This window comes from Anolis sagrei, chromosome 1 (genome assembly GCF_037176765.1).
Source record: "Anolis sagrei isolate rAnoSag1 chromosome 1, rAnoSag1.mat, whole genome shotgun sequence".
In the NCBI taxonomy this organism is placed as follows: domain Eukaryota; kingdom Metazoa; phylum Chordata; class Lepidosauria; order Squamata; family Dactyloidae; genus Anolis; species Anolis sagrei.
Window position 1 is genome coordinate 144,903,391 of NC_090021.1, and position 24,852 is coordinate 144,928,242.

Consider the following 24,852-nt stretch of genomic DNA (forward strand, 5'->3'; position numbering starts at 1 on the left):
CCCCCCTCCGGAAAGACACGCCCCCTCCCTTCGCCCCACCCCTTCCCTCCCTGAGTCACTCCTTCCCTCCTCCCATCCCCTCCGGAAAGACACGCCCCCTCCCTTCGCCCCACCCCTTTCCTTCCAGGAGTCAATCAGGAAGAGAAGAGGTGGGGCGAAGGGAGGGGGCGTGTCTTTCCGGAGGGGGGGGAGGAGGGAAGGAGTGACTCAGGGAGGGAAGGGGTGGGGAGAAGGGAGGGGGCGACTTGGAAGACAACAATGATGGATCCGGACCAAAGCATTCAATACGCCCTAATATCCACACAGATGGAGTTTGAGGGAAATAGACCTTGACATTTGGGAGTTGTAGTCACTGGGATTCAGAGTTTACCAAGACTCAAAGAGCATCCTGAACCCCACCAACGACAGAATTGGGGCAAACATGCCACACTGAACCCCCATGACCAACAGAAGATACTCAAGTTTACACACAAGCATAAAGAAGGGGGAGGACGGAGGGATGCCAGAGAGAGAGAGAGAGGGAGAGAGAGAGAGAGAGAGAAAGAGGGGAAAGGAAGGAGTGTGAGAGAGAGAAAGAGGGAAAGAGGGCGAGTGAAGGAAGGAAGAGAGGCCAGGCACAGACTTCAAAACTCTTACTAAAAGCCACAGCAACGCGTGGCAGGGCACAGCTAGTGCCTAATAAAAAGTATTCCGGTTTAAAGTCAAATTTGATTTGTAGCATTGATTCCATTTTGCTGTAAATCTGGTGCCAGAAAGTTTTTACTCTCTTACATTTCCACCACATGTGGATAAAGTCTCTGTGTTTACCACATTTCCAGCATTTCCCTTCTGACCTACCTCTGTTGAATTTAGATATCTGGACTGGTGTTAAATATCATCTATAAAATAATTTTAGCCAATTTTCTTTGAGCTCTGTGGAGAATGTGTATTTTAGTTTCTTTAACCATATATTTTCCCATTCTGCAAAACTAATAGAGCGGCCTATGTCTTTGGCCCATTTTATCATGGTTTCTTTTACTACTTCCCCTTCTGTTGACCATTCCAGTAGTTGTTGGTAGATTTTTCTAATTAGTTTTGTTTCTGAATTTATTATTTTATCCCAAAAAGATTCTTCCAATTCAAAACCTACTTTTTTATCTCTTTCATAATTTTCTTTAATTTGGAAATAGTGGAACCAGGAAATTGTTGGATCGATTTGTTTTAACTCCTCTTGAGATTTTAGTATTAAGTTTTGTCCTATTCTTTTAGTTAAGTGTTTATAAGTAAACCACTTTTCTCTGGGGATCTCTCTCCTATGTTCTGCTTCGATTGGGGAGAACCAGAGGGGGGTCTTCTGATGGAATCTTTCCTTATGGCATGGTCATTTTTTTTATTTCACCCTTCCAATCGCAGGGATAATCAGAACTCTATATCAGTATTGATTTACAGCTGATTGAGTTGAAAGTATTTGTAAGGCCAGTGACATACATTAATGTACACTAACTTCATGTCAAATATTATACTCATCAAAGATCTGAAAAAAGATTTGACTGGTTATCTCAAATTAGTATTCACTCAATATGCCTAGTTGGTCTATTTTCCACACCAACGTACTCATGTCTCAAATGCCCTGCTGAGTGCCATTTTTTCCACAAATAGGACTTCTGTCCCTTACTTCTATTAGCTCTTAAGCCGTATTCTCACTTACTATTACAGTGAATAGTATTCACTCCCTTTTTTTGTTTTCCATGTTTGTTGTGTTCTAGCCTGGAATCAAAATGAATTTAATGGATAGGGTTGCTGTGAGTTTTCTGGGCTGTATGGCTATGTTCCAGAAGTGTTATATCCTGATGTTTCAGTCACATCTATGGCAAGCATCCTATTAGCATGGGGAATCCTCTGCTCATGCTTTATGGAAATATGAGTTTATAATAGTCATTTTTGTTGGTGCTAAATAAGACTTTAAGAAGCAGATTATCAGTCTTGATTTTTTCTATTAAAATAATATTTTTTTACAAGCCCACAATGCTATTTAAATCATCAGGTTCAACTGGTTAATGCCATAACTGGTGGTAAGTGCAGGTCTGGGGAGGATTTTGGTATACAATCATAGTTCAATGTATTGTTGAAGGCTTTCATGGCCAGAATGCGTTGTTGTGGGTTTTTTCGGGCTATATGGCCATGTTCTAGAGGCATTCTCTCCTGACGTTTCGCCTGTATCTATGGCAAGCATCCTCAGAGGTAGTGAGGTCTGTTGGAACTAGGAAAAAGGGTTTATATATCTGTGGAATGACCAGAGTGGGACAAAGGAATCTTGTCTGTTGGAGCTAGGTGTGAATGTTTCAACTGACCACCTTGATTAGCATTTGATGGCCTGGCAGTGCCTGGGGCAATCTTTTGTTGAGAGGTGATTAGATGTCCTTGTTTGTTTCCTCTCTGTTGTCTACATAGGAACCACCAAATGCAGCATTGCCCAAACATGAATCAAGGAACATAAAAGGCACTGCAGACTACTTCAACCAGAGAAGTCAGCCATAGCAGAGCACCTGATTAACCAACCTGGACACAGCATATTATTTGAGAACACAGAAATGCTGGACCACCCTCACAACCACCTTGTCAGACTACACAGAGAAGCCATTGAAATCCACAAGCATGTGGACAATTTCAACAGAAAGGAAGAAACCATGAAAATGAACAAAATCTGGCTACCAGTATTAAAAAAACTCAAAAATTACAATAGCAAAACAACACTGAGGAAACAAACAAGGATATATAATCACCTCTCAACAAAAGATTGCCCCAGGCACTGCCAGGCCATCAAATGCTATTCAAGGTGGTCAGTTGAAACATTCACACCTAGCTCCAACAGACAAGAGTCCTTTGTCCCACCTTGGTCATTCCACAGATATATAAAACCCTTTTCCTAGTTCCAACAGACCTCACTACCTCTGAGGATGCTTGCCATAGATGCAGGCGAAACGTCAGGAGAGAATGCCTCTAGAACATGGCCATATAGCCTGAAAAAACCTATAACAACCCAATCATAGTTCACTCTTCCAGGCCCCTTCTTTTGATGAAGATTTTCTATTACAGCCATAGATGTGGGCAAAACATCAGGAGAGAACACTTCTGGAACATTAACATACAGCCTGGAAAAATCCACAGCAACCCAGTGAGTCTGGCTATGAAAGCCTTTGACAACACAATTTAATTGATACTTTGCATCTTCAGAATTTTGTGTGCCCTGTGCATATGTGTGCCAGTCACATCAATTTCAGTGCCATATTGTAAGACAACAAAATGTGGAAATGGCAAGGGTAGCTGGGTGACTGCATCAAGGTATTTCCACAGATTTGTACCCATTCAGCAAAAATAAAAGAGAAGAATTAAAGTTCAGCTTCATGTACTTCAGTATACTACTAAATCTATGTGTGTACAAAATTCTATGTATATGTTCCCCCATTACATTAGCACACAATGACCTCTCTAGAGGTCTTAAGTGTATATATATTTGCATGGGACCACAATGGGGTATCGTCAAAGATATTCAGCTTGATGGATGATCCCCAGAAAGAATATGCTTTCCAAGTTAAGAAAGAAAATATTTGACCCTTTGAGTCCTGCTGGATTCAAGCTGTCGTATTCCTCCACCATTGGCTATGTAGTCAGTTGTGGGGCTTAAGGGAGTTATTGGAGTCTGAAGGACCACAAAGTGCTCATTCTTGCCATAATTATTCAGATGTGTGTGCATTCATGGGGTAATAATCCTGTACGTATCCAAGGTCAGTTTATAATAACCTTTGTCCAATCTAGAAACAAATAAAGCACAAGAGATGCTTGATAGCCAGTTTATTTTTGCATTATGTTTTATCTTCAGCTATTGTCTTTTGTTTTGTATTTTTACTTTTCTATTAGTGTATATTTGAGTTTTATGCTACACTGCTATTTTTATTTTATTTTGTTGGCATCATTTTATATTTCAGGCAATCATTTGGATTTCTCCACTTAGCAAATCTCTCCCATTTCAGCTGTAACTAGCCATTTGTAAGCGGAAATTCCATTTAAAAAGGCCCTTTCAAATAAAAAGTTTCATATTGCATCGTGAGACAGTATTTCCCGTGTCACAACCAAGACAAATGGTAATATAATCTTCAATTGATTCACTATTGGGAGGAATGAAGGATGGTATGTTTCGGCCGCAGACAACCCCGCACCATTCTCTGGTAAGAAAGGATCCATGTGAATCTGGATAATATTCCAGTTGCTATAACAACAGGAATGGGATTTCCCTAAGCTTATTACAGAACAGTTCTGTCGGCTAAGACAAGATATCTCCGTCTTCCAGACCATGTGACTGAAAAAGAAATGGCAAGCCCTTGCTTGCTGAGTGAAAACAAAACTCTTCGGAGGAACAATTGCCAAGGACACAACAATGTTAGATCATGACATCCTGAACTGACTAAGAAAGTAGTTCAGACTTTGCCTATAACCAGCTGAGGTAATTTGGGGTGGGCTGAGCAAACTTCACATGAAAAAGTGCGTGTCACTGAGATATTTTTTAAAAAACCTCCCTAAATGCAAAAAAAAAAAAAAGAGTTAATTCTTCTGCAAGTGAGATGGATATGTTTTAAACATTAACATAAAACTTGGGAAAAATTGATTACAGCAATCTATATATGTCAGTGGTTTGGATGCAGACAATGCTTCCCGTTGGCTGAAAGGCTCCTACCAAAGCTAAGAGGGAGATTTTGAACAAAGAAGAGAAATCCCTCTGGAAGAACGGAAGAAACAAAAACTATTGTTTATTCCTCCTCCCCCAAAACCAGAAGATTGTAGGGAGGAAGAAATTGGAGGAAACTGTTACAACCCGGTCTTCCTATCCCACCAAGTAACAGAACGGATTTCAAGGAATGCCTCTCCAGCAGCAAAGAAGCTGGCTTCAAACTATTGTTTAAAATCAAAATAATGCTACAGTAGACTCTCAGTTAACTGGCACCCATGGGGATTGGTAGGTGCTGGGTAAATGTAGTTTCTGGTTGCTTGGGAGTTAGTATTAAAAATAGACCTACCTAATACTATACCTGCAGGCTCCCTGGTGGCAAAGCGGGCTAAACCACTGAGCTGCTGAACTTGCTGACCGAAAGGTTGGCGGTTCAAATTAGGGTAGCGGGGGGAGCACCCACTGTTAGCCCCAGCTTCTGCCAACCTTGCAGTTTGAAAACATGCAAATGTGAGTAGATCTCTAGGTGGGAAGGTAATGGCACTCCATGCAGTCATGCCAGCCACATTACCTTGGACGTGTCTATGGACAATGCTGGCTCTTCGGCTTACAAATAGAGATAAGCACCAACTCCTGGAGTCGGACATGATTAGACTGAATGTTCGGGGAAATCTTGACCTTTACTAATACTATACCCCTACTATGCCTTACCATAAACTCTGGATTGACTTGATATTAATATTGAAATACGTTAATCAAAAGAAAATTAAGGCAAAGACAGACCTTGTTTAATGCAACACAGTTTTACTTTATTATACATGTATTTTACTTTTTATGTGAAGTATAATTTCTTTGAGTTTTTTGCCGGTCGCTTGAGAGTTCTGCTTGTTTGAGTTCCAGTTACCTGAGTGTCTACTGCATATTGAATTCAGGAGGTGACTTCCACCAATAAAACAATTAAAAAACGTAGGAGGAAACGTTAACTGTATCCTTTCCCAATACTGTTTATTCTTCATAATCGATTAGAAGAGGTTGCAAACTTAGTTGACAAATGGCAAACAATGTTATAATATGTCATAGTTGTTTGTTAAAACAGGACCGAAACATGTCAAACTATTCAGCTTATATTATCTAATTATAGCTTGGCTTCTTTTGAAGAAAAGAAAAAAATGCCTTTATCCATCCAGCCTCTCTACCCATTTACACCGTTCCTATTCAAATGAAAGAGACCCAACAAAGCTCGTACACTACTCACTGTAACTTGCATCTTTACAAGCCTCTGTATCAATGAAGATACTGAAATGCTAATCCTCAGAATCTTACCTGTATTATCTTCGCTACCAGATGGTGCCATAATGCCAATTTAAAAAGAGACATAGAATTTAAAAAGAGACATAGACATGGGCTTTCTCAGTCCAATCACTGACAATCAACAGGTGGCTGACTGATATCATTTGACTGATAAATAGCTGTTGACTTAAAGCACTTCCTAAAACTACTATTCAAAAATCATCATATAAGTTTTCTGCTGTAAGGATTTTGTTGTTGTTACTGAAAGAAAAGGGACAGAAGTTGTAGGAAAACTAGGTGGTTACAAATATAGAGGTTGGACCCTCTGTAAAATTCTGTGACTTGGAGAGACAGCTGTCCAACAAAAGCTTTGTGCGAATAAACCTTTGTACCACAATCTTTGACAGTATGAATTTAAGGGGGTTTTAAAGTAAAAGTGCAAGGGGGTACTTTCTCTTTCCTCTTAATATCTGTGATTAGCTAGAAGATTTATTGGAGTCCTCGTGGACAACAAGTTAAACATGAGCCAACAATGTGATGCGGCGGCAAAAAAAGCCAATGGGATTTTGGCCAGCATCAATAGGTGTATAGTGTCTAAATCCAGGAAAGTTGTGCGACCCATGCTCTATTCTTTCTTGGTTAGACCACACCTGGAATATTGTGTCCAATTCTGGGCACCACAATTGAAGAGAGATATTGACAAGCTGGAATGTGTCCAGAAGAGAGCGATTAAAATGATCAGGGGTCTGGAGAACAAGCCCTATGAGGAGTGGCTTAAATTGCTGGGCATGTTTAGCCTGAAGAAGAGAAGGCTGAGAGGAGACATGATAGTCATGTATGTGACAGAAAGTCACAGGGAGGAGGGAGCAAGCTTGTTTTCTGCTGCCCTGGAGACTAGGACACAGAACAATGGCTTCAAACTACAAGAAAGGAGATTCCATCTGAACATTAGGAAGAACTTCCTGACTGAGAGCCGTTCAGTGGTGGAGGCTCCTTCTTTGGAAACTTTTAAATAGAGGCTGGATGGCCATCTCTCGGGGGGTGTTTTGAATGAAATTTTCTTGCTTCTTGGGAAAGGGTTGGACTGGATGGCCCATGAGGTCTCCAGTCCAACTCTATGATTCTATGAAACAAAATATTAGACTAGAACGAACTTTCGTCAAACCAGGCAATTTTTTCTTTTCTTCAAAAGATGCCAAGCTATAATTAGATAATATAAGCTGAATAGTTTGACATGTTTTGGTCCTGTTTTAACAAACAATCAGTGTTATGATATGTCACGGTTGGGTGGAGTTTCCCTACTTCGCAGCAGCCTCCTCCTCCTCGCCGCCTCCGCTGCTCCCCTCCTCACAGGCCCCTTCCTCACCTCCACCAGTGGGGAGCAGCGGAGGTAGCGAGGAGGAGGCCGCCGCCAAAGATGGTCTCGGTGGTGGCCTCCTCTTCACTACCTCCGCTGCTCCCCGCCTCGGGAAGCACCTTGGGTGCCCAGCCTGGCGAAGAAAGAGCAGGTGCGCAGCGGAGGTGGCGAGAAAGAGGAGACCGCTGCCAAGGCCCCTTTATTTATTTATTTATTTATTTATTTTTTGCATTTATTGACCGCCACTCTCAGCCCTAGGGCGACTCGTGGCGGTGAACAGCAACATAGAAAGACAGTGTACAGTAAATCACGACAATACAAACCAGACTACTACAACATAACATATACTTATGCTAAAAATCCGCTTCGTCAAATCCTGGGGTCATAGCCGATCTCATAGTCCTAGTACATTCCAGTGTCGTTCCAACAATACCCTCAATTGAAGGCCTGCTCGAAGAGCCAGGTTTTCAGGCCCCTACGAAAGGCCATCAGGGAGGGCGCCTGTCTAACTTCAGCAGGGAGGGTGTTCCACAGCCGGGGGGCCACCACCGAGAAGGCTCGCTCCCTCGTCCCCGCCAGACGTGCCTGTGAGGCAGGCGGGACCGAGAGAAGGGCCTCCCCGGATGATCTCAAGGTCCTCGTGGGCTCATAGGCCGAGATGCAGCAGCCTCCTCCTCCTTGCTGCCACCGCTGCTCCCTGCCTCGGAGGCCCCTTCCTCACCAGGCTGGGTGTCTAAGGGGCCTCCAAGGCGGGGAGCAGCAGAGGCAGCGAGGAGGGGGAAGCCGATGTCGAGGCCCTCTTCAGCACCTTGCACTAGTATGCTTGCTTGTTTACAAGAAGTCAGAATTTGTAGAATTCCTTCAGCAGCATGCATCAAAAAAGCATTACGCAGAACACATTCCCATGCAGTTTCACACCACAAATGCTATTTCCTAACCTTCAGAAAATATTTTCAGATCCTTAGTCTAAATAACAGACATTTGCATCTAAAGTCTATTCTATCACAATGAACTTGTACAATTATTCTTGCATATTCGAAATTATGCACATGTGCTCTTCGGCTAGACAAGAGTAACAAAGTAAAATTTGTATACACAGTTATTAACATCAGCTGACCATTACTTAGCAGCATTGCAAGGGAGCTTCTCCAATAGTGATGAGTCAGAATGCTTACTACTTATAATGAAGAGGGAAAGTTTGTTGAAATGCTGTCTGGAAACATTTTGCAGAGTCATGGTACGATGTTAAAATTAGTTTGTGTGTGATGTTCAGGAACATCATGGTTGTTAGAGAAGTGAAACTAAACCCACATCCTGACCCACACAATGAAGAAATGTAGCTTATTTGTAGATGGTGTGGTGAGGTGGAGAAAGAGCCATCAGCAAAAAATGTAAATAGCAATAAAAAAGGAAGCCCATGTGAAGAAGTTGTAAGTTTAGGTTCCTCACTGAGTCCAGTTTCTATCCAATACTCCAAACAATAGTTCATTCTCTTCTCTTTACAGCCTTTTGATGAGAAATCAGCAAAATGAGTACTGTATTCTGGTTCAAAAATAATGCTGTGCCATTGTTTTGTGTTTAATGTGCAAGCCTCATGTTTTTATCCCTTCTACTCTTCTGCCCTAGCATAGCCATAATATTTAGAAAGATACATTTCCATTTTCAAGTAAGTGCAATTTGTCATTATGGTGGAACCAGACAAAACTGCTCAACATAATTTATTGAAACAATACAGGACCATCAATCGCTACTAAGAGTTAGCTTGTATAAATTTACCACTATTAGAACATAACAACAAGTTCCAGTTACTTCAAAATCAAAGTGAATGCTTCCTGTCTTTTTCACTCAGCTACATCAGAGGAGAAGAAAGCAACGAAGCAAAAGCTAAGCCATATTTGACTGTTTCAAACAAGCTAGTCCAGTGTGACCCCATATACATAATTAGTACATGTATCACTGAACAAAATTTGCTGCATGGTTCATATACAAATTGAGTATCTTGAATCTGGAATTCCAAAATTCAAAATTGTACACATGGGTAACTGAGACAGTGACTTTTTTGGTGATGGTCCAATATACACCAACTATGTTTCATGCTCAACGTTATTAAAAATATTGTATATAATTATAATTACCAGCTAGCTATATGTGGAAGGTGTATATGAAACAAATGCATTTCATCTTTAGACATGGATCCAATTTCTAAAATATTTCATTATGCATATTAATGAAAATATAGGTATTCCAAAATCTGAAGAAAAAAAATCAAAATCCAAAACACCTCTGGTTCTAAGCACAAAGGATACTCAACCTTTACACCAAAAAGCGATTCAAGTTTTGCCTTCTCCAGATAATGTCATTTCCATTATATATTTTTTAAAAATATTATTTGAAAAATCTGTTCTCAATTTTTATTTTTCTCATCTTTTTACAAGTATACCTCAGTTAATGGAATGGATGTGTTCTTGGTCATTACAGCACTTGGTACCAGAGGTAGAAATAACATTGGAAAAAAGGGATACGTTTCCATACCACAAAAAGGAGTTGTTTAATATGTTTCTCCCTAGTTTTTATTGAAAAATAACAGTATATGCATGGGAAATAAAACAAGCAAGTTAAGTAGACTTTGAATAAGCATACAAAATATTGTGAACCTTCTAAATACCACTAGAAAGCTTTTTTTTCCAAAATCTACCCACAGCTTATTTATAATTTCACCAGCCTCTGCTTTTGTTATGGTTTCTATTTTGATGGAGAAATGTACAATTCTGTTCTTTTTGAAAAATGCTCAGGACTAGCTGGTAGGGCGGGCTAATTTGACTTCCTCCTTTACCTTACTGTTTATGTATGCCCAGTAAGGGAATCCAGGGGCAGCTGCTGTTACCTTGCGTGTTGTAGACTGTCACCCACAACCAGAGTAGACTTGATTGAAGAGTAGTCCAACCCTTCTCAACACAAACGTGACTACACTCTTAACTACAGACATGCCACTGCAACCTGGCAACTGAAAGTTTGTGTTTCTCCTGTTCTTTACTAATTCCAATTCCACCCCCAATTCAAAAAAACATTTAGTTAGAAGAAAAGTGGGAGGGATCTGTGTGGCAGAAAAACTTTGTAAAAAGGACGTTCTTTGTCAGAGGCTTTGTTACCTGAGGTATGGTCATACCTCAAATACAGATCTAGGATTAAACCATTTGGGACTCTATTGGAAACCTGGACAATGTCAACAAAAGCAACCCTCAGAAATATGTAACACTGAAAGCAGAGGTTCCTACAAATAATTTTGCTCTTTGGAATCCTGAATCCTTTGTCATCGGGCTGTACTGCCTTGTGTTTCTGGGAATTGAAGTCCAAAGCAGCTGAAGAACGAAAGGTTGAAACACACTGATATAAAGTGTTTATCATTTCCTTCATACTATGTCATATAAATGAGTACAAAGTGGACCTAGGCTTCTTAATCTGTATTCTAAAGAAGCTAACTGGGCACATAGTCAGCTATATATCATAGTAACTTGCAAGGGGGCTGGCCAGGCTTTTTTAAAAAATGTTCAAAATTATAAGAGTAAAGATCAGTTCCTAAAACAGTTAAGATTACAGCACAACTTCAGAAACTATAGGGGATACGTTCCAAGACCACCCATAATAGTGAACCCTTCATGTACATTTGCACAACACAGGATCGCATTGGAAGAGCTAGAGAAGTTTGTGGGCCTCTCTAGGTCCTCCAGTGAGGTTCTCTAGTATGCTAGGGCCAGAAATATACACTTTTTATGTGTGGATATCAAGACTGTGGGTAATAAAACTGTATTCCCAAAGAGACTGTAATGTCTGAAAAACTGATGGGCTAATATACACAGAAGAATTCCTTAGTCCCTACTTGTCTATCACTAAAAATCATACATCTTTCTAATTTTCTTTTGGGAGCAACATTTGCCACTTAATGAAGTTTAAGCAGTGACAGCAGCCAAAGAAAGACAGCCAAAGGTTGCTATTTTGCTATGAGTTGGCCTCCAACTCCCTCCTCATGCTCCCCCGACCCCAGCTTTCTCCGTTCAACCTTCAGGAGCTGTCAGAATTTGAGAGTGTGACTTCCAAATGGCTAGTTTCGACATGCCAAACATTACGTGGAGTCTATGCTCTCAAGGCAGCATCGCAAGGCCGTTGTGAAAATAAGAAGAAGGCTAGCTCCATGGAACGGTCTTTCAACTACGAGGCTCTAGGCAAATCAGTTCCATGTGTAGTTCACAGAAGGCCCTGTAGTTCAATATGATTACTGCAAAACAAGCATACCGAGCCCCGGCCATTAGTCAGAGCTTTGTTATGCATTGCCCATTTCCCCGGCCCTATGTTTGTTTCCCCGTTCGCCCAGGCCTCTTGTGCTTACGTAGCAGGCCTTGAAAATAAATAGCTCCAGGTCCCACCCTGACCATCGGATAGGCCATGCTTACAATTTACCCACTCCCCAGGCCCTAGTCTACCTCATCGTACTAGCCCAGCTGTCTCATAGTTGTCGAGGCCCACTTTGTAATCTTGGCCATTGGTAACTGAGCTGCCCAATACAATTAGTACCAAACTGGTTTTTAATTTTTAATATGTATGACTGTTATACAGTACTATGTTTGTACTTTTATGATGATTTTTGTTGGTAATTGCAATGCTTTATCCCTTGGGGAGATAGAGTGGTAGACAAATAAAAGTTAGTATTATTTTTATTATCCACATGACAGTCCTTGAGGTGCTCCTACACAGCTTAAATGGCAATATGCAATCCCATAGCAGGAGGAAAGGAACAAATTATTTCAGAAGGGCAAGATTCAAGCTATGTGTGTGCTGCATTGTCAAAGGTTTTCATGGCTAGAATCACTAGGATATTGTGTGGTTTCTGGGCTGTATGGCCATGTTGTAGCCACATTTTCTGCTAGAAAATGCTGCTTGAACATAGCTATACAGCCTGGAAACCACACTACACCCTATTTATGGAAGAAAAACAGCTCAGGAGGGTAACATTTAGGTCATACAAGGCACAAAGGTCTCCTGAGACCCTTGTTGAGAAAAGAAAGAAGGAGCCTGCTATTGCAGTTTTTGCCACTGTGAGATTTTATGGGAGTACACTCAGCTCTTCACAAATTTTGGGTTAATCTTTTTCAGATTTGATTAACGCAGTCCTTCTAGGAATCTCTAGGTCCTTCAGTCGTAGTCTAGGGTAAACATCCACTAGAATTGTTCTGTAGTTCTTAGAGATTTGCTTATTCATAGAGATTACGGAAATGTTCTCTCTAGATTCTCTAGTGCAGTGGTTTTCAACCTGGGGTCCCCAGATGTTTTTGGCCTACAACTCCCAGAAATCCCAGCTAGTTTACCATCTGTTAGGATTTCTGGGAGTTGTAGGCCAAAAACATCTGGGGACCCCAGGTTGAGAACCACTGCTCTAGTGCAACTGGACATTGATCATAGTTACAGTGGAGGACCTAGAGCAGGCATGGGCAAACTTTGGTCCTCCAGGTGTTTTGGACTTCAACTCCCACAATTTCTAACAACTGGTAAACTGTTAGGAATTGTGGGAATTGAAGTCCAAAACATCTGGAGGGCCAAAGTTTGCCCATGCCTGACCTAGACATTTCTAGAGATGTTTTTAATGAAAAAAAGTATCTTTTTAAATTTCCATTTTTTCCACTATCACCTAAGTTCTGTGGAGTCCCCGGTGGCGCATTGGGTTAAACCCTTGTGCCGGCAGGACTGAAGACCGACAGGTCGGAGGTTTGAATGTGGGGAGAGCGCAGATGAGCTCCCTTTGTCAGCTCCATCTCCCCATGCAGGGACATGAGAGAAGCCTCCCACAAGGATGGTAAAACATCCGGGCGTCCCCTGGGCAACATCCTTGCAGACAGCCAATTCTCTCACACCAGAAGCGGCTTGCAGTTTCTCAAGTCGCTCCTCACCCAGAAAAAAACCCCTCTAAGTTCTGTGCCTCTAAACCCAGCTAATGCGGAGGGCTGGCTGTAGTTCCCTTTTTATTTTACTATCACAAAAAAGAAGGGTACAGGGATCAAGGTAGATATTTAGCTTCTCAAGGAACTACTCACTCACAGAAGCCCCAAAGGCTCAAGGTTAGCATGTATACATGTAGTAAAAATGTAGCAATGTCTGAGAAGGAAGTTTATTTTTCTCTAAATGTCATTCTCCAGTAGCAAATCACTTTGGTTTTTACCTGCACACCTATCAACACAATAGGCACATTGCTATTACTCAATTCTAACAAATGGCTTTCCATTAACTTAATGCCAATAATTTATTTTCTCATGTTTTAAGGAGAAGCCAAATTAAAGTATGTGTTACTCTCCGCCGCCCCCTCCCCTCTCTCTATATATATAGAGAGAGGGATAGTTATGATTTGGAATATATAATGAACAGTGAGTTTGGTGCAAGTAAGCCAAGACAAGTACCAGGTATGGGTGTTCTTCTGGATATGTATTTTAAACCACAGGTGTCAAACTCGAGGCCCACTTGTCGAATCTGGCCCACCATGTCACTTTATGTGGCCCTCCAGATGCTGGACTACAACTCCTCTTTTCCTCGTCATGGCTAGAGCTGAAGGAAGTAGTGATACAGTAATTTCTGGAAGGCTGTTGTTTGTTCTGCTTAGTCAGGAGAATGGGGTCTCAATTTAGATACAAAGCTTGTGGATATGATGTCTTGACTTTAAAACGTCCTTTAACCTTTCCTCAGCCTCAGAGCCACAAGTGCTGTTGGGTGCAATTCCCATGGTCCCCAGTCTATATGATGGATACTCAAAAGTGATAGGAGCTGTTGTTTAATAACATTTGGGGACTGAAACTGGGTAAAAACTAAAGTGCACTGTTTGCTATGTGTGTGTGCATGTATGTATGTATGCATGTATATGTGTATGTATGTATGTGTATGTAGTGCGTATGTATGTATATGTGTGTGTATGGCCCTCTGTATCCACAGATTTTCTGTCCATGGATTCAAGGGCCCTTTGAGAAAAACCATAAAGCTGATATGGTCCTTGATGAAAAAAAGTTTGACATTCTTGTTTTACACCAGAGATCTGCTCATTTTTTCAAGAAAGATAAACTTGTTAAAGTTACTGAGTGCAAAAAACATTCAGGTTGGTAAAAAGTCATCCCAAGGTTACTGAACAAGGCAAAAGATTTTGCTAGGTATCAAAATACAAAGTGTAGAAAAACTAATACAACCAGACTTGAAAGCAGAAGAGAAATATAACAGCATTACAGCCAAAGGCAGTGTTTAGCCTTGAATTCAAAGGAGTCAAAGACTAACTTCAAATGTTCTTGTTTCACAGATCTTTGTATATATCCATCCCCCAGTCGTGCAATGGGTTAAACCCTTATGCAAGCAGGACTGCTGGCCAAAAGATTGGCGGTTTGAATCCGGGGAGCAGGGTGAGCTCCCATCTGTCAGCTCCAGGATCCCATGTGGGGACATGAGAGAAGCTTCCCACAGGATGGTAAAACATCCGGGTCCCCCCTGGGCAAAGTCCTTGCAGACAGCTAATTCTCTCACACCAGAAGCTATGTGAAGTTTCTCAAGTCGCTCCTGACACAGAAAAAATCAGTTCTATACTTTGGCCAGAGATCTACAGCTCAGTGATATGGACCCAAAAGTTAGAAGCACAAACTATTTGGTAAATCAGGGGAATCATTAAGGAATTTAGGAAATAAGCAGATAATCTCAGTTTTATTAGGGGTCTACTTTAAAGCCTTCAAGAAAGAGCCCACAGGAAATTAAAAGAACGCCAACCCCATTTTAGTGAGAGCTCATTCGATCAACCATATTTTAATAATGGCCTATCATTTTCAGTGGAGATCACAAGAGCATCTTCATTCGTCAAGTAAGGACTTCTTTGTTGAAGAGGCAACAGCATTTCTTCAGGAGAGGATGTGGGAAAGGTAGACAGATCTATACCAGCAGCACAAAGCCTTAGTTTGAAAACAGTGTTAAGATTGAAATAGACAAGTATATCAAGCTATGAAATTCAAGTTAGAGAAGGAAAAACTAAATTATTTTGACTTGGCCATGATGGTCTATGCTCTTGTTACATCTTGTATAGACTACTCCAACACGCTTTATGTGGGGTTGCCTTTGAAGATGGCCCAGAAGCTTCAATTAGCCCAACAGGCGGTAGCCAGATTCCTTACTGGAGCGGCATACAGAGAGCATACAACCCCTCTGTTGCGTTAGCTCCACTGGTGGCCAGTCTGCTACCGAGCTCAATAGAAAGTGCTGGCCTTGGCCTATAATGCCCTAAACGGTTCTGGTCCAACTTACCTGCCCGAACCCATCTCCCTTTATGAGCCAACTAGAGCTCTAAGATCTGTTGGAGAGGCCCTGCTCTCGGTTCCACCCCCTTTGCAAGCATGATTGGTGGGAACGAGAGGCAGGGTCTTCTCAGTGGTGGCCCCCAGGCTGTGGAACCCTCTACCCAGGGACATCAGACTGGCCCCATTCCTTCTGGTCTTCAGGAAAAAGTTAAAAAGAATTGGATAATATGGAATTCGACAGAGTCTCAATAAGGATTATAGATGAATTGAATTATGCACTTTATATGTTTTAATATGTTTGTTATATGTGTTTTATTTACTCAAGCGTTTTAATTGTTTTAGTTTATGGGGTATGTTTTATTGTCATGTTTTATGGGGCATTGAATTTTGCCGGAGTTGTAAGACACTTTGAGTCTCCTAGGGGGTGAGAAAGGCAAGGTATAAATGAAGCAAATAAATAAATAATGCAGCATCTCTTCTTTTGAAAGTCTCGTAACAATAAATATAATAATAATAATAATAACAACAACCTCATAAAACATAAATCACAGCATAATCCAAAAAAGATGGAGATGGCTGAGTGAAAACTAGAAGCTACCAGTTTTAGCAACATGCCAGTTTTTGATGTTTTAAAATAAAATTCAGTTAGCGTTGTTAAATTAATTCTGTTCCTAAATCAGAGTTGAAGACGATTTTACATTATTCACCACAATTGGTTTGGGTATATGGGACAGCAGATACCATCTACACCACTTCTTTAAAAAAATATTGTATTATAGCAGAAATGCTAGACATGTAATGACACAGACTACCTATATTATAAGGTAAAGTAAAGGTTTCCCTTTGACATTAAGTCTAGTCAAGTCCGACTCTGTGGGATGGTGCTCATCTCCATTTCTAAACCGAAGAGCCAGCGTTGTCCATACACGCCTCCAAGGTAATGTGGCCGGCATGACTGCATGGAGTGCTGTTATCTTCCCACCGAAGTGGTACCTATTATTGAATTGCTAGGTTGGCGGAAGCTGGGGCTAACCACGGGAGCTCACCCCATCCTGCGGATTCAAACCACCAACCTTCCGGTCAGCACATTCTGCAGTTCAGTGGTTTAACCCACTGCACCACTGTGGCCCTTACCTATATTATATCTGCTACTTTAAATGTATCCAGGATCCTCTTACTACTAATCCATATTGACATGCTATAATATTTTAACAGCATGCTCCATATTAAAAGGGCCTGACATGGGCAATATTCAGAAATGAAGCAGCAGTGCTACCAATGCCATTACCACTGAACTTTCAGTGAGTTAGGCTTCTTTTTCAGATTAACTGGGCTTACATCCAGCTAAGAGACTTGAGGGCTGCTTTGCAACATACATCTGTTTGCATCACATTTTACTGTACATTATTGCAACACATTACAGCACTCTGTCCAAGAAGCAACTGAAACACACACACTTAAAATGAAACAGCCCTCCCTAACACATCATAAGATTAGTAAAACAATCCTCATTTAAAGCAGTATTAATTTCCAACCAAACAATTGCAGATTAAAGCCCAAATATAGATCAACTACTCCCTCTACTGAAAATACTGCATTATGGCAACAAAAACTATTTTGCAGTCCTCTGAGAGACAACTAATAAGATCCATGTGCTTCTATGAAGTAAAGCTATTAAGACTGTAGGTGTTCTTCTCTTCCTAAATTACATTTGAAGCCACTGAGACGTAAACAGATGAGCAGATGAATTTTCCAGTCTCACAAACAGTTTTTAGTGAAAACATTTCAGGCAATATATTAACAGAGCAGAAACTGCAATCTGCATAGAAAACAAAAATCTGTACTTCAGTGTGATGCCAAACGCACATTACCATAAAAGTCGGCACTGATTTATAATCTGAAATCTATTGCAACGAACAGCCTTATACACCCACGTTCCCTCCACTGTTTTGGCATCTATAAAGTAATCAAAGGGAAATATTCTTGGTAAACGGTTTTTGTAAGTGAAATATAGGAAAGTAAAAGAAACATTTATTGGGGGGTGGGTAGGACACAGAGCTATAAATGTATATACACAGAAAACATTCCCTTTCTCAATTAGGCAGCAGAATAAAGCCTGACTAGATGGGTTTTGTGATTTCACTAAAATGAATGAAATAGTGGTATCTTATTCAGATGTAAATCCCACTATACTCAAGGGGATTGGCTCCCACATAAATGAATGTACCATTACAATCAGAGAATGAAGCCCACATCAATTAAACAAACATAATAAAAAGATATCACAGAGCACTTGCGGTAATAAATGATACAGAAATATAAAGAAGTTAATGGAACAATGGAATCAGATCCAATTCTTCTTCTCCCAAAAAAGGCAAACAAAATATACCACCCTCTGGGTTTGTTTTCATTAAATGAACAGCGAAAATACAAATTTTGAAACAAGACTCTCTTGTTCTGAAGACGCCCTACTGAGAATATACTTATTTGCGTGGTAGCAAGCAGAACTCTACAAGAAGCTGTTTTGTTTTGCAACTCTCCTGATGTCACTGTCAAAGGGGACTGCCAAAATAAATGGAGAAGCAGACAACACATGACTAAATTTCCATATGGCACCAGAAGCCCACACAAGACTGCTGATCAACCATCATAACTACTGTTTCTAGATTCCCAATACAATATGGAAACTTGATCCATATATATATTGTACTAGCTGTCCCCTGCCATACGTTGCTGTGGCCCAGTCTGTTGCTCTGGAAAATAAAGTAATGAGAAAGTGATGGTTTCTAATATATGTAATTTCTTTCTGCTTGTGGGTAAACAGTATTTCTTGCTGTTTCTTTGTGAGTGTTGATGTGGAGATTGTCTGGTTTGCCCACCCTGGAACATGCAAGAAATCATTGTCCTCCTTTAATGGCCCCTTTCAAATCTATGATACTATACCTGTGAATGTATGAATCATATCTCTCTATCTATCTCTATATCTATGGCTGGGTGGCTCTTTGTCAGGAGGACTTTGATTACGTTTTCTTGCTCTGATGAAGGGAGTTGGCTTGGATGGCCTTAAGTATTTTCTGTTGGTCATAGGGGTTCTGTGTGGGAAGTTTGCCCCGATTCTGTCATTCGTGGGGTTCAGAATGCTCTTTGATTGTAGGTTAACTGTGAATCCAAGTGACTACAACTCCCAAATGTCAAGGTCTATTTCCCCCCAAACTTCATCTGTGTTCATATTTGGGCGTATTGAGTGCTTGTGCCAAGTTTGGTCCAGATCCATCACTGTTTGAGTCCACAGTGCTCTCTGGATGTAGGTGAACTACAACTCCCAAACTCAAGGTCAATGCCCACCAAACCCTTCCAGTATTTTCTTTTGGTCATGGGAGTTCTGTGTGCCAAGTTTGGTTCAATTTCATTATTGATGGAGTTCAGAATGCTCTTTGATTGTAGGTGAACTATAAATCCCAGCAACTACAACTCCCAAATGACAAAATCTTAATTTTTTGAGTGATGGTCACTCCTTGTGTTGTGAGATGTTTTGTTGCCAAATTTGGTGATTTTGTTCATTGGTTCTTTTGTTTTTAAGGTACTCATTATGCACAGAGCGGGGACGAGAGATAGGGCCTTCTCGGTGGTGGCTCCTCGGCTGTGGAACGCCCTTCCTATGGACATTAGACTAGCACCATCTCTAATGGTATTCCGCAATAAAGTGAAGACCTAGCTGTTTGAGCAGGCGTTCGAATAATTAGTGCAATGATTGGTTAATGAACACTGGAATGGAACAATGGATGACGAATCTGGAACATGTTTTTGATGACGAGACGACAGTGAATGGGTCGTGTAATGTGTAAGGTTGTTAACTGTTTCTATACTGTAGCACTGAATTTTTGCTGTTCGTATTTGTTGTGAACCGCTGTGAGTCGCCTTTGGGCTGAGAACAGCGGTATATAAGTAAGGTAAATAAATAATATATATATATATATATAGAGAGAGAGAGAGAGAGAGATGTACATCTCCAAAAAAAAAAAAAGCAGGAGAACACTCATTGTCAGGCTAACCTTTCTTCTTATGTTGTTTTTTTTTCTTCACATGAGTTGAGTTTATTGTTTACGAATCAGCGGTCTCCAGACCACAATGAGTTTGGAAGTCAATTGTAAACTTGACTATGCTCTGCTGGGGAGAAGGGAAGTGGGAGCCTCTTCCCAATGCATTCTCAGTGAAAATCAAATGCCCATGAACAATGCTGAATGTTGAGAGAAGATCACCATCTGTCATGCCTTCCCTTGACAGCAATAGCAAAAGCTCACCACTTCTATCCTATGAAAGGTCAAGACATTAGTGGCTCAAAGACATGCTATTAACTGGGGTGCTGTAAGGATTTTTGTGCATGTTAAGATAACACATACTGGAAAACATCTGACCTCTTCAAATAGATTAATACACACATTTTGTTGTTGTCTACCTTCAAGTCCTATCATGAGGTTTTCTTGGGAGATTTTTTCAGAGGGTGGTTATTATTGCCTTCCTTTGAAAGTGTTATGATTGGTCCAAGGACATCCAGTAGGTGTCCATGGCTGAGCAGGGATTTGTACCAAATTCTCCAGAGTCCTACTCCAGTGTTCAAACCACTACTCCGTGTTAGCTCTCCATGCCTACACGTACAAATAAACTGAATGCTACCAATACCGCCTGAAGCAGGGAGTAGAAGAAACATAACCTATAATGGTGTTTCTTAAGGATTCTCTGTCAAAATGGTTAAGACACTGAAATATAGGTGGGTTCCAAACATGAAATTGATTTTTTGTACCTTCTAGCTGGCCTAATTATTAATATGAACTTTAGATTAAAAAAAAAAAACAACAAATGAGCAGAAAGCATCTCAGGAACTGCATGGAAGGAGATATCGTTAATTAATTTCTGTGGATTGGCTCTTTTTCATCCACTTTCTAGCATCCTGACTAATTTAAGAGTCACTCAAAGCTTTCAAAGAATGAACTAGAGATACCGTATAATAATATCAGTTGCGATCTGAATGCAAGTATAGAAGCAGGGTGCAGAACGCATGATGCCTGGTCCAAAGCATTTTGCTGCCTGATACAGTCAAGCATATATAGCTAGCCAAGGTGTTTTTGCAAATGAAGCAGATATTCCCACAATTATTTCTTCCCATTCCTCAAAGAATGGATAACTAAATAACTATCAATTGGTTGGCCTTTCATGACACTCAAAATCCGCTGTCTGAGGTGCCTGCCAAACATATAACCAGTCCAGGAAGGCAATGTAAATGATGTTGTATGCATGTCATAGGTTTTTCTGGAGAAAACCAAGCTATATTCAAAGAGAGAAATATACCAGATGCCTGATTTAAAGTTCTGGTGAATCACACTGTTAGCCAAAAATGTCAGGTTTTAATTAACTATGATTAATAGTCAAGAAACGGGAAGACAAACTTGTGACCCCATATGTCTTTGACGACATCTCTCATAAGCGCCAGTCAGTATGTCCACTGATAAGGAAATGGAGCCCTAAACACCTGGAAGGGTGCAGCTGCCTACCTCTGCAATTCTCTTATCACATTGTTTTACTTCCTTCACAATGATCACGGCTACCTTTTGGGAATTGCAAAAACCCAAACCAACCAACAATGAACAACCCATGTACAGGCAGTCCTCAAGTTACAAACAAGATTGGTTCAGTGTATTGTCAAAGGCTTTCATGGCTGGAATCACTAGGTTGCTGTAAGTTTTTCGGGCTGTATGACCATGTTCCAGTAGCATTCTCTCCTGACGTTTCGCCTGCATCTATGGCTGGCATCCTCAGAGGTTGTGAGGATGCCTGCCATAGATGCAGGTGAAACGTAAGGAGAGAATGCTTCTGGAACATGGCCATACAGCCTGGAAAACTTACAGTAACCCAAGATAGGTTTTGTAGGTTTGTTTTTTTGTTTTTTAAGTGTAACTCTAGCCTATCTATCTATCCATCCATCCAGCTATCTACACACACATATATATATACACACACACACATATATTCATGCACAGGGAAGAATTAACACCCCTGTGGTGTTTGTTTTCCTGTCTGCTCCCCTGTTCAGAAGATTTCACCTCTCTTTCTGTCCTTGTGAAAAAATTGGGTTTTTGTGGAAACCTTGCTAGCCCAGCTTAAGTGGAGACCCCCTTTTCCCATGATAACTCTTTCAGGTGTGAATTTGCTTTCCTAGGGGTAGAATTCTCTTACTTCCTGTTGTTTCTGCTCCGATCATAACTATTGAGTTGTTTAAAAGTCAGATGTTTGTAACTCAAGGACTGTTTGTACTAGACACCTTTTGTGGACCTAGGGCCCAAGTTTTTGGCTCAGTTCTTTCTAGAATCCATAGACACTGCCAAAAATGCAAAACAAACTCCAACTTTGATGGTATTTGGGGAGGGGGGTTATTATTATCATTATTAACATTGGAGGGGGTTCATGCAAGTGATTTGAAAGATGAATTACTGTGCCTATAGGCTTCCACAAGAGGCACTTCGCCCTCTAGGGCCCCCGGTGGCGCAGTGGGTTAAACCCCTGTGCCAGCAGGACTGAAGACCGACAGGTCGCAGGTTTGAATCCGGGGAGTGCAGATGAGCTCCCTCTATCAGCTCTAGCTCCTCATGTGGGGACATGAGAGAAGCCTCCCACAAGGATGATAAAACATCAAAACATCAGAGTGTCTCCTGGGCAACAATCTCACAGACGGCCAATTCCCTGACGCCAGAAGCGACTTGCAGTTTCTCAAGTTGCTCCTGACACGACAAAACAAAAAACATCGCCCTCTTTTTATGTGATCGGGAGAACCAGAGGGAGCCATACGCAGCTCAAAGTCTATACTCTGCCCAATAGTGCAATGGCATTTGAAAACTTATTTTTTATTTAAAAAATGACCTTTATTCCCTGTGACAATACAAATATTTGTAAAACACTCAAAAATGTATTTCTCAATTGTTGAGAAAGCCTAATAGAGAGAATCCTGGACTAATAAGAATCTTCACAGTTCCGCATGTATTCTGCTCTATAGTCAGAAATACCCCCCCCCCCCAAAATAATAATTTTGCCATATTCTATACATGAATCAGTATTTTCGGAACAGAAAATATTTCTGTTTAAATATTATTTACTGTGTAGAAAATGTTATTTCTAATAAAAGGATTTTTTTCTCTGAGTAAAACACCAATATGTGTCTCTTCAGAATGAGTCCCAAAGTGCTCGGTTTTCTTGGAAGAAGAAACTGCTAATGTTACTTTGCTTCCTTCAAAAAAAATTAGTAAAGAATGCCATTCCTCCCTGTGGCTTAGTAACATTTAAGATGGGCACCTCTAACAAAAGGAGGCACATTAAAATCACTTAACTGAACGGCTTCAAAGCAGCTGGATCTGAAATTCAAAATCCTAATCCCTTCATATTAGACTACCTGTCCAAACGTAACTCCTGCCACAAACCATTACAAAGTTTAAGATCTTCAGGAGAGGCTCTGCTCTCGATCCCACAACTATCACAAACACAGTTGATGGGGATGAGAGACAGGGCCTTCTCAGCAGTGGTCCCCCCGCCTATGGAACGCACTCCCTAGAGATATGAGATTGGCCACCTCCATCTTGTCTTTTAGAAGGAAAACCAAGACCTGGTTGTGGGACCAAGCATTTGATCAGTGAGCAGCAAGTGGAAAAAGATCACACAACTTATGGCAATGAATTGACCCAGACTGGTTTTTGGATTTCGATTTTAATGGATGTGTCTTAATTAATTGTTTTAATTGTTGTTTAAATTTTTTATATTTTGATTGTACTGTGGTTGTTTTTATGATGCTAGCATCGTATGATGCTTTTGTTAGGCCGCCCTGAGTCCCCCTTTGGGGGGAGAAGAGCGGGGTATAAATATAGAAAATAAATAAATAAATAAAACTCCAGATGTCAGGAAAAGGAGAAAGAAAAGACAACCAGTGGAGAGAGGAAAGCAATACATATAGATAGATAAATACATAGACAGACAGACACACAGGGTAAATTTAATTCCCTCTACACATGCCCTGTCCTCCTCATTAAACTAAGGACTGCTGTTTTAATGCCTTCATGTTTTCCTACTCTGCCCTGTTCAGCAGCACCCATTATCTGGCATTGTATAAATCGCCACAGCCACAGAAAATGATGCTATGCATACCACTAGCCTGCTTTCTGAGGTAGCAGAGATAAGATACATGTATGGAAAGAATAATTATGAAACTTAAGTTTCAACTCTGAAAGTCCAACAAATGAGTTAAGATAATAACTATTTTCTATTGCTATAAAAGCTGTAGGAGAAACAAAAATGGAAGATTCCATTCAACCATTAGTAAAACAATAAAGACTGACCACCCAAGAGCACAATCACTCCCAAGGCAATGTTATGTGTGATTTGATACTATGTGTGCACAGTTGATATGCGGGGTCGTAATAATAGAAAAAGGCTTTTAATTCAAACTGAAGTTATGATTAATAATTCAAAGCATTTAAAAAAATATAAAATACTAATTGAAATGATATGACTTGATGAAATGAAACTGGGCTGGATCAAAAGGTGCTGTACTACATGTAGAAATTATTTCAAACTCATTAAATTATCCACAGATTATGTAAGCGTGTGTGTACGCCTTCAAGTTGCCCGTTGATGTATGGCAAACTCATGCATTTCATAGGGTTTTCTTAAGCAAGGAATACTAAGGGGTGATTTAGCCAGTTCCTTCCTCTGAAATACAGCCTACAGCACGTGGGATTCATTGGTAATCTCCCATCCAAGGGCAGTCAGTATGCTGCCTTTCCTCTCTCATCAATCACATAGATATGGTTTGTTCTTTATGGTGACGAGTATCACTGTTTTACAAATGTTTGCCTCAAGGTACACTACAAGAAAGCTACAAAGCTAAAGCAAGCCACAAAATGTGTTTGTGTTGTGCACAAGAATAGCAGCTGGACTGATGCCACTGTTTGCCATGCTAATCTAGCACTGAACTGGAATGAGTTAGGATCTTAAGGATGTGCACTTCAGTAAAGGAAAAGTTTGCTAAGCCAATAATCAGTTGCTATTCATGTTCTGAAGAGCAGCTTACCTTAATAGCCAATTTGTGTGATGTCATGACAGGTTCTTAAATTTCACAGAGAGTCTGGGAAGTAAACAAAAGAAGAGTCACTTTAGAGAAG

General features: G+C 40.6%; 1 protein-coding gene across 5 annotated transcripts in view; it reads right to left on the bottom strand.

Moving 5' to 3' along the window:
• SLX4IP (SLX4 interacting protein) overlaps positions 1-24,852 on the bottom strand; it is a 128,763-nt gene that overhangs the window by 87,930 nt on the left and 15,981 nt on the right. For all 5 annotated transcript variants that reach the window (XM_067469094.1, XM_060785880.2, XM_060785872.2 and 2 more), the window contains exon 2: positions 24,762-24,815. In XM_067469094.1, coding sequence (XP_067325195.1) covers positions 24,762-24,788 — 27 coding nt within the window. In that variant the 5' untranslated portion in view covers positions 24,789-24,815. The remainder of the gene's footprint in view (positions 1-24,761; positions 24,816-24,852) is intronic.